Here is a 17,732-nt window from a genome sequence, read left to right as displayed (position 1 = left end):
CTTTTCAACTATTAAAAAGTGGTTATTTTAGTTAGGAAAAATAGGAAATATGTGAAAGCCATGGGAGCTTGTAGAGCAAGTTCTTGTAGTTGTAATCTTCTTCTGGATTGGGACCTTTTGAAGTGAATTCTGCCCTGTTTGTGTTTTTTTTTTTCTACTCTACAGTGGTTTCGTTGCCCTGAGTTGTAATTGGAAAACTCACGCTACAAGTCAAATCCTTTATAATGTTTGTTTAGTTAACTAATAATTACTTCTGACCTATGTGTTTGGTTTTTTTTTTAAAAAAAAGAAGCTACGTACACAGCTTTACAAAGGTAAAGTTTGTTAGGTTTGCCAGTTCTTTCTAGTAATTGTTGACACCTAAAGTATCTTAACAACTTTGAAAAACCTAGTTGTCACATCTAAACATAATGAAGTCTAACTGCATGTTTAAACTGTGTTTAAGGAAAAAGAAAATTAAATTTTCATCAAGCTTTGGGAAAAACAAAAACAGAACACCTTAGAAAATATGTGTGTGTTTTATTTCTTTCTTTCCTGTGTTTTAGTAAACCACTCTACAAAACCAGAGGCACTGGATTCAGCAGTGACATCAGCAAAAGATGTTGAAGAAATAAAGAATGTTACATGTGCAGAAGAGCAAAGCAACGGACTCAAGAAGGCTTCAAAGGACACTTGCACTGCGAATGGAAGTTCTTCTGTAAGCAGTGACATGTCTGACTGGGACATGAACTCTCGCGATAAAGTTAAGACCCAGGACTCCTTAAATGATAGCACTGGTCACAAAGCGGACGGTGAAGTCACTAATGATTTGACAAAGACAAAAGAATCTCCAGTTTTTTCAGAACAAGTTGATAGAACAGTGGTAGAGAAGCAGCAAACCCAAGGCAAGACAACAAATGACTTGGACTTTGAACTGTCTAGTGACAGTGAAAGTGATGGCGGAGTGGAGACCAGAAAGTCATCCACTTCTGTATCAGATAGTGAGAATGAGGAAAAGAGAAGCTGGAAGAAATCCAAACAGCCTCTGCAGGATGAAAATTTGCAGCAAGGGAGTTGCACTGACGCAAGTGAGAAAAAGGATGGTCTGGTGAACCATTCTGGGGACGCGCAATCTCTACCTAATGAAAATATTCATGACAAAACCGATCTTGAAGCACAAGAAGAGAGTGAACAGGAAAGCCTTTGTGATTTAGGAAATGGATGTGCAGACAAGAAAGAAGCTGAAACAGAGTCTCAGAATAGTGAACAGTCTGGAATTACAATGGGTGAGTCCTTAGACCAGAGTATGGAGGAGGAAGAGGAGGAGGATGATACGGATGATGACGACCACTTAATATACCTCGAAGAGATCCTTGTGCGGGTTCACACTGATTATTACACAAAGTATGATAAATACCTGAAAAAAGAGATTGAGGAAATTCCAGACATCAGAAAAATAGTACCAGAACTGAAAAGTAAAGTGTTGGCAGATGTAACCATAATATTTAGCGGACTCTACCCAACCAACTTCCCCATTGAGAAAACACGGGAACACTATCACGCCACAGCACTTGGAGCTAAAATCGTGAAGAATCTGGTACTGAGTGCTGATGATCCTGACAAAGCAACACATCTCATAGCAGCGAGGACAGGTAGGTAACTGGGACTGGAGTTTTCCATCAGCTTTTTTCCTGTTAGGGTCCGTTCATGCCTTGAGCTGTTTGATGTGTAACCTACAGCCTTTAACGTCACTGAGATTAGAATCGAAGTTAAAGGGAAGATTCTTCCAAAAACAACTTAGAAGCCTTTTTTCAAGGCTTTTTTGGTCAACTGTGGTGTTTAATTGTAAAAAGGAGAACCCACTACATAACCTCTGATGTAATGTGTCGTGTCTCACTTCTCGGTTAAGAGTTGGTGATACGGAGGCTTTGACTGTTAAAGATGTTGAGCAGAAACTTTAACATTTTGTGTCAACAGTGGTCTGGCTATAAAGTTATAGCAATATTTTCTTTCTTGGTTTCTCAGATGTCCCCTCTCATGGTTCAGTTTCACTTTGTATGGAATTCAGACACGTTATCCTAAGAGACTGGAATCTGACGATACCCTGTCGCTGCTCTGTGCGTAGCCTGGGTATATTTGTCATGGGAGATGTAGGAATGCTCAGCCTAACTTTTGATATGTATTTCCAAAAACTACCTGTTTTTCCATAGCTATAACGGACAGGAATGAACCATTGGGTGGCTGCCAGAGAGTAGCTAACAGGTCACCTCTAGCTTCTAGTACAATGTTTTTGTGGGTACCCTGACCCTTGGTTCCCTCACTGTTGGCCTTTTGAAGTTGCATGGAATCTAAATCTCTGATAAAATAGATTAGATTAGATCTAAGGAAGAAATTCTTCCCTCTGAGGGTGGTGAGGCACTGGGACAGGTTGCCCAGAGAAGCTGTGGCTGCCCCATCCCTGGAAGTGTTCCAGGCCAGGTTGGATGGGGCTTTGGGCTACCTGGTGTAGTGGAGAGTGTCCCTGCCCATGGCAGGGGGTTTGGAACTGGATGACCTTTGAGGTCCCTTCCAACCCAAACCATTCCATGATTCTGTAATCAAACCCATGCAATCTGACAGGAAAACTGCATGGTTTGGGTAATCTGAAACTTCTAGGTAGTTTTAGGACATCTTTTGATGTCATATGCAAAGAAATACACATCTGCCACCTCTTGGATTAGTTTTTTTTTTTCTTGACTGCTGTTTATATGAGCTTTCAATACATCAGAAGTATCTTTGTTTCATCGACTTGTATTATGAAAGAATGGAGTATATTTTCACTGGCTGACATATAGATGTGTGTGCTTCTCTCGGAGTGCGTGTGACTTAAGAAATATCTTGTCCCATTTCTTACACAGCTGACCAGGGATCATTTCTTCCTGTTGAGGAGGCAAAAACATTCCAGTATTTAGTGACTGAAAGGAGTTGTTGCAGTTCCTTAATTTCTACCCCTTTAAACATGTGTAGTGTTGAAAACCCGTGGGTTAAAACCAGCCAATCTATCAGTATATTGTGATATACTAATCAGGTTTTTTTTTTAATGTATTAGCCTAAATAATAAGGCTGTGTATTTGCTAAGTTAGTGGAAACTTCCCTCGCTTTCCAGTATCTCAGTGTACAGTTTTAGTAACAAAAAGTACAGGTTGCTTTGATGAAAAGGTTGGTAAGACCAACTGTTGGCAGAAAGGGCTGCAGTATTGACCTAGTTGAGTAGTATCGGAATAAAAACCATACTGATGGACCTGCAGCGAAGTAGCAAGTTTGTAGTACTTGTCCTGATGTAGATCTGCATTTGAGTAGTAAAAACAACCTAAAAAACCAGAAGAGGCTGAAATTAGTCTCGAGCTGAGCTAGGATTCCGATTAGTGAATGTGTGATAGTTAAAACAGCGAATGGGAAGTGTTGAAATCGGTGGATGCATCATTTCGGGTCTCTGTAGTTTACTCCAGTTGCTGAACTGGTCTTTTAAAACTGCAGGAATGGCAATACTCTTACCAGCAAAGAATTACACGATTTGTAATGCTTCATTGGAGAAGCTGTCCAGATCACGTCGAGGTTTTTCCAATTTCAGATCCTAAAATGCTTCGCTTCCAAGCTACCGTGTCCACCTTGCACTAGATGGCTTCTGCACCTAGTTGTACGTTGGATGCAACTCCTGTGTGGTGTGGTAAAACCAGTGGGAGAAATGGAAATGAGACCCCTCAAACGTTTGCATTTCACTAGAGGAAAAACATTAATAATAACGTTGATGTCATAATGAGAAGCAGTTGAGACTTTTTTTTTGCTTGTTTTTGGAATATACAGTTTGAGGGGGGTTATATGTTTATGTGGATACATCTACACATCCTCCTGTTCTACTTTTATAAGCAAATTATTCACTACCTGCACATTCCTAGTGAATCATCCACTAATCCGGATCTTCATACGAAAAACTACTTAAACTTTAGCTTTTGATTACATTAATCTGCTTTTACGGTGTCTGAATTAACACATTTAAAATGATTTTTCAGTGCTCTTTTGAAAAATAAATGAATTTCAGGGTGGCTCATGGTTTCTGGACTTTTTGGCAAGACCCAGACTCTCCTTCAAAATAGTCATGTGGTGGTGATGTTGCACTTGGTACTTAAAATACATTCAAATATTGGCTGCTAATTAAGAAACCACAGGAACAACATAATTCCTGAGTTGCTGGGTGAAAAACCTTGTCATCTTTCGTCGTCACTTGGGAGTTATTTCCCTAACAATGGCACTGAAATAAAGGAATTTAGAGTGGAAAAACTATATTCTCCAATAACCTTTTTTTTCTAAGGTTCTCATGAATTGCTGGTGGGTTTGGTTTTGTGACCGGGTTTTGTTTTTATTTTTTCAACTGAAGACTATTTTATTCAGAGGTCAATGAACTGAGACCAGACAATGTCATTCTACTTTTTTTCCCTCTTTATTATTCTTTTTTCCCCCCTCTTTATTATTCTTTTTTCCCCCCTCTTTATTATTCTTTTTTCCCCCCTCTTTATTATTCTTTTTTCCCCCCTCTTTATTATTCTTTTTTCCCCCCTCTTTATTATTCTTTTTTCCCCCCTCTTTATTATTCTTTTTTCCCCCCTCTTTATTATTCTTTTTTCCCCCCTCTTTATTATTCTTTTTTCCCCCCTCTTTATTATTCTTTTTTCCCCCCTCTTATTATTCTTTTTTCCCCCCTCTTTATTATTCTTTTTCCCCCCCTCTTTATTATTCTTTTTCCCCCCCTCTTTATTATTCTTTTTCCCCCCCTCTTTATTATTCTTTTTCCCCCCCTCTTTATTATTCTTTTTCCCCCCCTCTTTATTATTCTTTTCCCCCCTCTTTATTATTCTTTTTCCCCCCTCTTTATTATTCTTTTTCCCCCCTCTTTATTATTCTTTTTCCCCCCTCTTTATTATTCTTTTTTCCCCCCTCTTTATTATTCTTTTCCCCCCCTCTTTATTATTGCCTTTTCCCCCCCTCTTTATTATTGCCTTTTCCCCCCCTCTTTATTATTGCCTTTTCCCCCCCTCTTTATTATTGCCTTTTCCCCCCCTCTTTATTATTGCCTTTTTCCCCCCCTCTTTATTATTGCCTTTTTCCCCCCCTCTTTATTATTGCCTTTTTTCCCCCCCCTCTTTATTATTGCCTTTTTCCCTCCTGCCCTCCCTTTCTTTCTGCTCACCCTGGTTACACACTGATCTTCACATCACCACCTTGAATTTTTGTGTTAATGGCTGAGACCTTTTGGAGCTGTTCTTTCAGAAGCACAAGAATTTCATACGGAATAGGACTGTTTTGGCTTCCACGTTTAAGGCTTTTGTTGCAATCCTGTTGACTTTGCTCCTCAGCGTAGATCCGGAATGAAACGGTGGGATGTGCGTGAAGGCAGGATGTGTGTGTATGTAGAACGGATGAAGATGAAGCACCTGACAGATTTAATGTGAGAGAAAGGGGCAGTTTTATGGTTTTGTCCAGGTTTCCCCAGAAAAACCACTTTTCCAGGTTTTCCCATCTACTACCAGGCACAAGTACCCAAACTTCTGCTGGACTTCTCGCTCTTGTTGGTTTTTTCCCCGAAACTCCTATGCTTATCAACCTGATTTCAGCATCCTCCTTATGACAGCTGCTGTCTTACCCCTTTGTCCTTGTTGTGTTGTCGTTACTTTTATCCTTTTTCACAAAAGGAAGTGTTTCCAAGCCATGTCTTTCACTCTTTTTAATCTTTTCCCGCGGTCGCCCTTTTCCCGTGGTGGCCCTCTTACCCTGCGGGCTGCAGAAATTCACTCTTTATAATACCTATATAATATTACCTATATATAATGCCTATTATATAGATATATATAAAATATATAATATATAATTATATTTATTTGTATATAAATATATATAAATAATATAGTATATATAGGTATATATATTATATATATTATATACCTATTATATACCTTTATAATATCTATAATACCCCCTAGATCTCTTAATCTGATTCTCTTTTGGAATATCTGCCCTTTTTCCTCCAAAACATACCCTGTCTACTAATTAAATACACTTACCTATTTCTAACTGCCAGTATTTCTACGATTCCTACTGAGGTTATATAAATAACACCACCACCTCCCCTGGAAGCTCCTGCTGGCGCCGTAAACTGGCCCATTTCCAGCCACCGTTGGATGAAGGTGCTGTGGGTCACTGATTACTTTTGTAACGGATGATTAATTGGAAATCAGATTTCTTATGTCAGAGGATGAATGATCCGGGTGCACTGACCTCCCTGCTTAAAGAGTTTTTGATTTTTAGCCAGTTAAAATCTCTTGAACAGGAAAGGCGTGCTGGGATTAACGTGGTTGGTGTGCTAAAATTGTTTTCTTTGAGTCTTTAGACAGTGGTTTTATTTAATTTAAGATACAGCATTTCTAAATCATTTGTGATTTGGGAAGAGCTTTGTCTTTAAATACTCATTTTTGTGTCTGTGTTTATCTTGGATTCTTAAATTAACACTATTTTATTGCAAAAATACTAGTGTGGAGAGAAGCTTTACATTTACTGTACAGCTGTTAAGTCCTGACCTGTGGAATTGCTTGTATTTGCTGCTGAAAATAGAAGTATATTTGTGCACAAAACTTCCTTTTATTTCTCGGATTTAAATTTAAAAAAAAAATGTATCTAAAGATGGAGGAAGAGGAAGCCCTAGTCCTTCAAATGATGTGGAGAAGTATGGGTACTTCAAGACTTCCATCTTATATTGAAACAAGTCAGTCATTCTGTTAAATGACATTCATGTAGATAAAACTCCAGGGAGCTATGTTAAAACAGCCAAATTAATTTATTTTTCTTGCTTCCTTGTCAGAAATGTTCTGAAATTTGATTTTTTTTTTTTTTTTTTTTTTTTCTGGAGGCTTCATTCCTCAAGCCAAATGTGTGAAAACAGACAAGAGCTCGTAAATTCTAATGTTAAATAATTTTTTTAAAAATTAAAAGCTTTACTTAGAACGTTGTTTTTTTTTTTTAATAAGGTAAACTAGACTGGAGTATTGTGTTTTTATATAAGCACCTGCAGGAAGGTGCGGAGGGTCTATGTGCAGAATCGATGGGCTTCAACATGGGTAGGGTTTGAAGTGATGCGTTCTCCACCTTCAGTTCTGAGAGCCCTGCTCTGAACCGAGAGGAGAGGGCTCAAATTGAGCTCCTGCCTTTGATTCTTGATGGTCTCCTTTGATTTCACATTTCTAAACAAAAAATGTAGTGCAAGATTTAGTGTATTTAAATGGTTTTTGCACCAAGACAGAATGTGGATGGATGACTGGGTTTGATAAGCGTTTTAAATAACGTGTAAATAAAATGAAATGCTATAAATTATAGGGATATAAGAAGAGACAAGTGATGGCTTTCAGGAATGAGATGGATGAGTTACTTTATCACGTCCCAGCTATACCAGTATTTGTGCAGAGTAAAAATACCATGTGTAAGTGCCAAGCATAGACATATCAGGTCAGAATCCTTGGGGGTTTTCTCTATTGTGCATATATTTAATCATTTATTGACAGATTATACAGTTTTGTGTTGTCTCCAAGTGTTCGGTCCCTCCATATTGACATATCAAAGAGATCAATTTGATCCATGCTGAAACAAGTACTGTGATTGGTAAAATTAATTTTTCCAATCAAATAGAAGAAATACATTCTTGAAACATCTGGACAGTCAGTTGTCCCAACAGTCAGCTGAGGAAGGAACACTTCAAGGTTCCTTTCAGCCTTTATTTTGTTCATTTCCTTTTGTATACTGGTTTTGATGCTTCTTGGCAAAGATTTATAGCAACTTCACTGAGTTTCTCTCTTCTTCTGGCTTCTCCAGAGGGTGGAAGTGGAGATCACCTGTTACTTGCATGCAGCATTGTTGATGGTTTCATGTGGACTTTGTTGTAGCCTGCTGCGTTTAACGTCACATTCGTTGTCCCCTTTGGCATGAGATGATGCGTTTGTCTGCTTTGCCCCTGCCTGGCAGAGGGAGGTTGAGTTTGTGGGTGGCTGTTGGAAGGTGGCACATGGTGTAAGAAAGTTGGTATGATGAGTTAGTGTGAGGCTGTAACGGCGTTGAAGAGTCACTGCTGCTTAGACTCTGACAAATGGATGCCCCATCCCTGGCAGTGTTCAAGGCCAGGTTGGATGGGGCTTTGGGCAACCTGGTGTAGTGGAGGGTGTCCCTGCCCATGGCAGGGGGGCTGGAACTAGATGATCTTTGAGGTCCCTTCCAACCCAAGCCATTCCATGATTCTATGAAATAGGAAGGAAGGAGGTGAAATACAGAACTGCGTTTATTGTTTGTTTAGTTAACGTGGAGATGTAGAAGTTTTCAGTATAGATGGGTTTTAGTGGACTATTTCTACAGTGCCAATGCTTCGGGAAGTTACAGATACCTCCATCCAACTTGAGACTGAGGTCATCGTGTCTTATTTAGAGTCTCACTTTTATCAGTTGTGATCATTTTGTTGGATTGGGGAGGGGAATCTTGTTTTTTTTTCTGTCAGATTGATCACAAAATGTTGTTCTTCTGTGCACTTAAGACTGGGAACAGTGTAATGTTATGTTTGACTTCGCAATAGGCACAGAAAAAGTACGGCAAGCTCAGGACTGCAAGGACCTCCATGTCGTAAACCCCGACTGGCTGTGGAGCTGTCTGGAGCGCTGGGACAAGGTTGAGGAGCAGCTCTTTCCTTTGAAGGATGACTACATCAAAACACACAGGTAAGGGAGAACTTGGAGGAGTAGGGGCCATGAGAACAGGTTATTCATACGATCACGCTAATTTGTTAATGTAGCTATAAAGTCGTTCAGGGACAAATTCAGAAGGGTGTGCAATGCTTACAGGTTTTAGGAAAGAACTCTCCATTTTTGGCCATTTCTGTGCTGCATAAACTGAAGGCTCTTAAGGGATGGGGAGGCAGTTCAGCAGCTGGCAGAATCAGGAGAAACCTGCAGTACCAGTAGTTTCTTCAGCAGTTGTCATTGTTGGCCATCTTCAGCTGGAGCAGTTGACCTTGTCAGTTCATCCGTAAATTAACACGGGGGATGCCACCAAGGCACAGGATTCTTCATCATGCCAAATGAATTAAGACATACACAGTCCCACAACATGAAAAGTTGGCACAGTATGGCTTTTTCTTCTGACAATTAGTAGTGAGGAGGAGGAGCGAAACAGAAAAATACGGCAGAAAAATCTAAGAGGGGTTGGAAGGCATGAAGGTGGTGGATGCTCCATCCCTGGAGACGTTCAAGGCCAGGTTGGACGAGGCCAACCTGATCTAGTTGGAGATATCCCTGTTCCTTGCAGGGGGGTTGGACTAGATGACTTTTGAAGGTCCCTTCCAGCCCTAACGATTCTATGATTCTATGATTCTAAGGTAGAAGCAAAAACTGGAAGCAAGGAAGTAGCAAGAGAACAGGAGATTTTGGCATGGTAAGAAAAAGTGTTGAAGGAGAAAGAGTTAAAAATAATCAGTGCATTAGGATGACAGCAAATAGAAGGGACAGCCCAAAACTTTATGAACACAGAGGACATCAGGGGGCTATTAAGAGCAGTCCCTTTTAGGAGGGTGCTGTGGCTAAAATAATTCATGACAAGATACCGTAGAGCCAGCTTCTGCTTCGTGATTTGTTCTCTCTTTGGATAGACTCACATCCATAGCATCTTGCAAGCTGGATGGAGCACCTTCTCTTCTGCGTTTAGCATGTTGGCTTTTCTGTATGAAGCTGGTAGTGGTGTGACTGATGGAGCAGGCTGGAGATTTACTCTGTGCTCAGAAGATGCTAGCCCTTTGAGGGCAGAACGTGTGTCTGTAAAGTCCTGCTACACCCTGAAGACACCAAAAGTAGAAATGTCTGGAAGTGAGATCACTTACCAAATCAGAGACTTGGTAGAAACCCAGGATCTGTAAAACGTAGAGAAGAGATGTCACCTCCTAATGGCTTGACTAGAACACTTTAGAATCATAGAATCACAGAATGGTTTGGATTGGAAGGGACCTCAAGGTTCATCTAGTTCCAACCCCCCTGCCATTTTTACTTTGTTTGTAAAAAGTGCTATCAGATATTTTTAATTAAACTTTGGAATATTTATATGGGATGTTTAACTTGTCTCAGGCCTGACATTGCCAAATTCTCAGTAGATGTCTGGCCAGTGACTTGTAAGCTTAATTTTTTGATGTCTGGATGAATGTTGGGCTTTCGACCTATCTTAATTTACTCTTCCATTTTATTGAAACACAATGATAATTTTTTAAAAAACTCCTGTGTTTCAAACACAGTATACCATAACTTCAGACTTTCCCTTCCTCCCCCTCACCCCCAACTTCAGTCAGTAAAACATTTGTCCTAATGCAAATTCTTTTACTTCATTAACCTTGTGCAACTTCCTTGGAAAAGATTTTTCTCCTTAATGAAGCTGCTTGAGAGAGTGATTACCGGTCCAAAGCACGTATGAACTAGGTGAGGGATGAACTCTGAGAAAATATTTGCATATAAAATGAGCTTAAGAATAGCAGAAAAGAATAAGTAAACTTGGTTGACTTCAATTCTTGATGCTACAAGATTACTTCAGAAATGTCCATGGAAGTACGTGGTGGTAACTCCAGTTTCGTGGCACTTCTAATACTTGTTATGGAATAGTTGTTTTTTCTATAGCATCAGTTTCCTGATGCATAATGTGCTGGTTTATTTGATTATTTTTTTAAAATGATTCCATTTGCTGCTTTTTTTTTTTGTGGCACTTCATCGTAGTTGGATAGTATGTCATAATGGTTTTGCCTGCAGGCTGATCTCTGAACGTTTCTGCTGACACTTCTAAAGTTGTGTTTTAAAATGCAGCGAGATGCTCATAGGAGGCTTAATACTTTTAACAAATTAGTTTGGATGACTTGAAAATTAATACTATGTGTTTATTTTCTCTCAGAGCCAAGTTGGAGAGCAGATATTAAGATCATGGGCAGGTGTCCCTGCCCGTGGCAGGGGAGTTGGAATGAGATGACCTTTAAGATCCCTTCCAACCCAAACCATTCCATGATTCTATACAATAGCATGCTTTTCTCTTTGCTGCATATATGCAGATTATCATGATTCTTTACTTGTGCAGTTGTTACTGCCTGGAAGCAATTTCGGTGACTTTATATGTTAAGACGTTTTTAAGACACATTTAATAATTTTTTAATAATGTAAATATGACATTTTCTGCGTCTTTGCGTTTTTCTGTTTTAAATTCAGTGAGACTTTAATGGGGGTGGGAGAGAAGTGTTTCTTCAGGCATCTTCCAAAACAATTTTTTCCCCTTGCTTTCTCCTTCAGTAAAAAGGAATGCTCTTTTCTTTTTTTACATTCTGGTTAGATAGCTGATTTAAATTTCTAAAGGACTTTTTTCCTGAACCTCTTCCAACAGAGAGAACAGCCCCGCCGCGTTTCCTGATACCCACAGCACGTTTCAGACAGCTCTGTTTCACCCAACACCCATCCATCCGAAGTCTCAACCTGGTCCTGAAGTACGACTTTATGATCCTAACACTGGAAAGCTAATCAGGAAAGGCACTCAGACCTCTGGCCAGTCAATGTACATCCAGTCTCCAGCTCCTCCCATCACCTTACCAGTCCACGGCGAACACTCATCCTTCAGGTACCTAAAGCATAGCTAAGAGTCACTTCAATGGTATTTTCAAATGCTGCAGTAAATTTAACTCTTGTTATCTTTGCGTTTGATCAAATTGTCATCTTTGCTTCAGTTCTTTTGTTTGCTTTCTAAAAATCCAAGGAGATCAGTGAAAGCAGAGAGTCAGCTGAAGTGAAACCAGGATGCTAGAATTCCAGATGCTTTTTGTGCCTCGGCTAAGTGTGGCTAGAAACCTCGAAACAAATAAATGCAGCGTGTAGTTTATGCACTCTGAAGAATATTAGAATAACTCATCTCTGAAGCGAGGCAGCCGAAGGTTTTTTTCATGAGTCTTAAGAATACTGGGTTGGTTTTTTGTCTATAAAAATATATCTGCTGGCATAAGGCTCTTGTTTATAAAGTTTTCCTCTTCACCTGATTCCTTCAGATAAGCCATCAGCTTTGTTTTAAGGAATATCAGAAGTGGTGGAAGAGGGAGGTGTAGGTAACTGAGTATTATTAAATAAGGCCATGTGACTGAGTGCTAGATACTCATCTTTAGATCACTAAATGAAGACATGAAAGCAGCAGGAGGAGGAGGTGGTCTGCTTTTTTGACTACAAAGGCTAGCATCTAGGCTTTGCCAAAATTTGTGGATTTAGTTAAACTACAAGGACAACACTTGTCCCTTGAGGATGCATAAAACTTAAAATTCATCCCTAAGTATCTAGGTAAAAGATAGAAAACTTTCTGGGCTGCTAACAAGTTTAGCAAGGCTTGTTGACTCCGGTGGTAAAGAAGTATCCAGTTGAAGGGGAAGCTTTTTTCTTTGTGAAAAGTGATCAAAATTCCTTTGTACAATGTGATCAGAGTACAGCAGTTGTTACAAAGCAATTCAGTTTTCCAAGCAACTGCAAAAATACAAAGCACAGTTATAAATGCAGAGTTTTCTACCTTTCTTCTCCCTCCCCTGCCACTTCTGCAGTGCATCACTGGTAAAGGTTTTGTGTATTAGTGTAACTTGTTATGCTTCCACTCTATCTTCCTGTTGCTAAATTATTTCAACGTATGTTTTTTTCAGTTGTCATCTTTTTATAGGCTTTTTCTTATTTCAGCTTCCTTGTTTCTGTCAACACCAGATTTTTTTGAGTCTCTCTTGTTTGTGAAGCCATCTTGTTTTCAGTTCCTTTTTAACAGTGTCTTTAAAGTCAGTATTTTCCTTTACTATGACATGTTAAATGAACAGGAAAAACTTTAAATAAAGGCACAGCATGTATCCAGACAGGAGCTGAAAAGCTTTTGGTTTTATTTGTCAGTTATTGTGGAAAGGAATTTTTCTAGAAATATTGCTGGGAAAGTTATATGTGTGTATAATTGTCGTGACACTTCTAAGATGCTGCAGTGTGATGGTTTATGTTGATATTAATGCATCATTCAATGCTTTAAAAAGAAGAGGTTTTGATGTTTGTTCTACCTTTGTCAACAACTCAACGAAGAGTTATGTCCACACCTAAGCCTGTTTAATGCAGAGGTGCTTCTTCACTTGAACATCTTATGGAAAAGGAGAGAAATATACTTCAGCTGCCCTCTTAGCTGGATTTCTCAGAGCCCCAGATAGGTTTTGAGGGTGGAGCAAGACCCTATCTCCTTTCTACTTTATTTTATTTCACTTAAGTATTTTTTTTTACTATCAGTGCTCAGGGTTGAGATGCTTTAATCGAAGAAAGCGAATCCGATTACTCAGTGCTGCAACTTTACCCCATAACTAAGCAGCTTTAAGAACAGAGATTAGCATAAGAGATGTGCTGGGAAGCAGTCAGTATTTTCGTCATCGTTTCCTGTTGATATGGTTCTAGTGGTAAAATCAGTGGCCTGTAAACCCTGATCTCTTAACTGGGACATGTTTATCCTCCTCAGAGCGGTTCCGCTATCTCCAGTTAAGATGGTGAGGAGTGTCTTGGAAAAGTCTAGGAGGGAAGCAGTGCAGTGATCAAATATTGCTTGAAGTATTCTTAATGGATAGGAAATACAGAGCAGGCAGAGCACGAGGGCTGTTAGGAGGTAACAAAAACCAGGATAGGAACAGCTTTGCTGTGTTTTGACTGAGCAAGAGCTGAGGGAGATGTACTGTGTCGTCATCGTGCTTGATTTTAATGCATACATCACTGATGGCTTTTTAAAAAAAAGCTTCACATCCCATTGAAAAATTGATGTGATACTTGACTTTAGAGAAAATGACCTCAGTGCAACAACTTCTTGGTAGAGGGCAATGTATTTTGTGTCCTGACAGGCATCGTGTGCTCATACGTTCACCTCCTGCAGAAAGGTGGGAGTATTTGTAACTAAGCCGTTGAATTTAAGCAGAGTTAAAGCTGTTAACTCTCACAACTGCTCCTCTTGTTGGGTGGATGTAGTCAAAGCCTCCAGTAATCTTCTTTGATAGGTTCTAAAAACTTCATCTGATTCTGAATTTCAGACAGTGGGCAACAAAACTGCCCTGCTGCGAGAGGAAACCCTTGGGGAGATGGTAGCCACGTGGCATAGCAGCTGTACTCACTCTCTTACTGTGAGAATAGACCTTAGAAGAGGACTTCTTGCAAGGCTGGTTACTGAAAAGGGCTTCAAGTTGTCTGGGTACTGTTTTCAGGTCTCACTTTTTTTATTTTGGCTTCAACATCTTTAGTTTCTTTCTAGGATTCAACTTGAAACCTAATTTAGAATAGGATCCGATTAGCTTAAATATCTACACGCAGTTTGCAGTGGAGCTGTCACCAGTGAACTACAGATGGTTCAGGTAACTGGGTCGCCGTTTCGGGTGGCAGGTGTAGATCTTGCCCTTGTGCTCAGCTCCAAGACGTCAACACGTGGGTTTTGTGGTGGCTGCCACAGCCGGAGCAGAAGGGTGGCAAAGAATTCGCGGCTTTGCCGGAAGGGAAGGGAAAAGGGAAGGGAAGGCGGTGCTGCTTGGTGGCTGGCAGGAGCTCTTGTCTGTCTGAGAAGAGAAAAGATCACTCTAAAAATAACCTGCATGTCAGAGCTTTGACACTTCATGTGCATCTCAACGATTTGTGTTTTCAGATGGAACCAGTATTCTACAAACATTACAGTAAACACCAAAGTTGTAGCAGGTCATGAGATGTGTTGTCCAAATAACTGCAAATGCTAATGGCATCTTGGACTAGAATAAAGGAAAAATAATATTCCAAGTTAAATTCTAGGGAATGCTAATCATACACTAACAGATGAAGCAAGGCTTAAAATATGGATGTGATTTACATGTGAGAAGTTAAAAGCGGCACTCGGGTTTTAAATAATGCTGAGATGCACCAAATCTTTGGTTTGAAAAGATGTGTCAAGCAGATGTTGGTGGCAGATTCATATAAACTAATATCACTTATAAAATTTTTGTCTTAATTTACGTGCTCATTGTTACAGTTTTTCCCATCTAATGTTGCCGGTCTTGTTATGACAGCAAAAATACAAAGTACCAAATCAAAATCGTCAATGGAATTCAATATTTTTGACTTTTTCTTGATGATAGTGCTGGTTTAGCTTTTGCCCTGATGCCATATCAATGAAAGTGTTAAGATGCTTGTTCCTTCCACAGCTGTCAAATCCACCCGGCGCGCCAACCAACCTGCACAAGGTTGAGTATGTTGGTGGTTTTGGAAAAACTACTCATGAGTTTCATCTGATTAGAAATAAATGTCAATTCCTGCATTTGTACATCTTTGAAATTTCGGTCAACGTAACAAGCAGTTGAAAATGTAAAGCCTGGAAAATGTCTTTGATAAAATAAAAGTGTTTCTTACAAACCTTAAAAAAAGTCTTTGTTTTATATTGCTTTTTTGGGATGCTTTGGTGAGAAGTCCCAGTATTTCTTAGCTAATAACAGTTGGAAAATACTCAGGGGAAAAAATCTGGCAAAAGCCTTTAGGAGCTGTTAATACAGTTATTTTACAGTTAATACTTGTGTATAATAATGTAGTCAAGGATGATCTCACGTCTTATTTTTGGAGGATGGTGGGTATTTTATTCTTGTTAACAGTGGTGGAGTCTTCAGGACTAACGTGAGGCTTGGAATGTTGCTGCATATTATTGCTTCAGAGTAAAGAAGTTCATAGCTATGCCTAGTCTTGGAGGCAGTATCTCCAGAATTAAACTGTCAATACAGTTTTTATTTAATAATGATGCAAAATAATTCCCGCCTTTGCCACCCGTCGAGGTGAGGGTGACGTTCTCTCAAACATTCAAATAAAGAATATAAATAAGAATACAGTGATACAGAAACTGCAAAAGGAGGCGGTTTTGCTGTCATGAGTATGATAATGTATTCTTAAAAAAAAAAAAATAAATTAGATGTATTTCTAGTTTGAGAAAAATCTGCTCGACTGCCTGCTGCATATAGTTCTTGGCATGGTCAAGCTCGTCATGGTTTTTGATGCAGTTGTGTAAGATGCTTATACATTTTGTTTTGTCACTCTTTTTTCCTTGGAATGTAAATAGCATCACCACCTTTCTCTTGGCTAGGGCACCTATTAAAAGAAGTGGAAATCATATTTTAAAAGATACTTTTGGAAAATGCAGTGGAATGCTGTATTTATTTCCTCTTCTACCTATGAATATTATTGTCTGAGAGCAGTCTCAGAGCAAAGGAAAACTGTAGTCTTATAAAATAGGAAACATTTAGTAGAGGAAAAAACTTAAAAAAAAAAAAATTGTTAAGCTGCAATGAAAATCTGTAATAGAAAAAAGTTTGGATAGTTCACTTCCACGACATCTAAATGATTGGTTTGGCTTCGAAGTAAATTCCAGTGTATGGAAATAACAAACTGGGAGGGGAACACTTCTGTGTTGCTGAGCACTGCTGAGCTGGTGGGGTCTTCTGCAGCAGCTAGCATGGTTCTGGGTAGCCCAGCATTGGCTGTCTTCCCCGCCATTCCCAATTCAAAACATGAATTCCCATCTGCACATGGGATTGGAGAGGAGAGAGATGTGTATTTTAGGAACTGTGAGCCCTCAGTGAGCTCCAGACAGCTTTGTGTGGCTTTCAGATTTCATACGTTTTAGGATCGAAGTATTGATGTAGAAAAAAATCTGGATACTTAGGTGGTTTTTCTTAAGAAGCTGTCAAGTTCACGAGAGGAGAAGTGATTTTGTAGAATCTTACCTGTGACTGGATTTGCATCATTTAATAATGGCTTTTTTGGATGGGGCTGCTGATGTAAAGCTGTTTCTTGAAAATCCAGGCTTGATGAGAAGCAGCCACCCTGCGCTGAAACTCTCGTTAGCAGAGACCACGCTGTACCCTTTCTTAATCCCCACCACCCTCAGAAACAGCTTGATGGTGTCTCATCTGGCAGTTGCAACTGGAAATAGTGTGTTATTTCAAATACTTTCGTCTTCTGTGTGGTAATCGTTCTCCACAAACATCTTGTGGCTAACGTGAGTAACTTGTGATCCATGAGCTTTGTGACCTGAGATCTTGGAATAGTGTTCTGGTGTAGGTGCTGAGCTCCTGTAACGTGTTCCAGGAGGTTAGTGTGACAGCCCAGTATTAATAGTTAAACTGTATTGTGTAGCAGTTTTAACTTCTCCAAGACTTTAATAGCTAAGTAATATTCACAGAAAAAAGTTACCCAAGAAAGGTGGAAGTCTCCTGCTGTTGTTCTAGATGTGGTCTATCTCTTTATTACTATTATAAAGCATTTTCCATGAATCTATTATTATTTTATCTATTTTTATGAATGTCTTGATGTTCCTTTTTGTATCTGCATGTTCTGATTAAAACCAGTAGCTAATGAGGTAGTAAAATACAAATTAAGAGAAAATGCTACCATATTTGAATACACCAGCCAACATGAAATACAGTGTGTTTTGCATCTCACCCAGGCTTAGGATCTGGGAAATGTCTGAAGATTGAGGCTGGAGAACTGAGCTTTCTACTTGCAGACCTCTTGTCTGTAAGGTTGAGAAACAGAAAAATATACTTTGAGACTCATGAATACGAGCATAACCTAGATGAGGAAAAACATATTAGAATGTAAGAGTGGTTTTGTGAATGATAAACATGTCAAGTGGCG

General features: G+C 39.4%; 1 protein-coding gene across 1 annotated transcript in view; it reads left to right on the top strand.

Annotated features, from left to right (window-relative positions):
- The window catches only part of CTDP1 (CTD phosphatase 1), a 107,339-nt gene that overhangs the window by 31,667 nt on the left and 57,940 nt on the right, over nucleotides 1–17,732 (top strand). Inside the window, exons 8-10 of the mRNA XM_086614229.1 lie at nucleotides 546–1,631; nucleotides 8,621–8,762; nucleotides 11,446–11,676. Coding sequence (XP_086470355.1) covers nucleotides 546–1,631; nucleotides 8,621–8,762; nucleotides 11,446–11,676 — 1,459 coding nt within the window. The remainder of the gene's footprint in view (nucleotides 1–545; nucleotides 1,632–8,620; nucleotides 8,763–11,445; nucleotides 11,677–17,732) is intronic.

This window comes from Tauraco erythrolophus, chromosome 7, assembly GCF_009769465.1.
Source record: "Tauraco erythrolophus isolate bTauEry1 chromosome 7, bTauEry1.pri, whole genome shotgun sequence".
Classification (NCBI taxonomy): Eukaryota; Metazoa; Chordata; class Aves; order Musophagiformes; family Musophagidae; genus Tauraco; species Tauraco erythrolophus.
The sequence above is the reverse complement of the archived record's forward strand: the minus strand, read 5'-3'. Positions and strand labels throughout refer to the sequence as shown.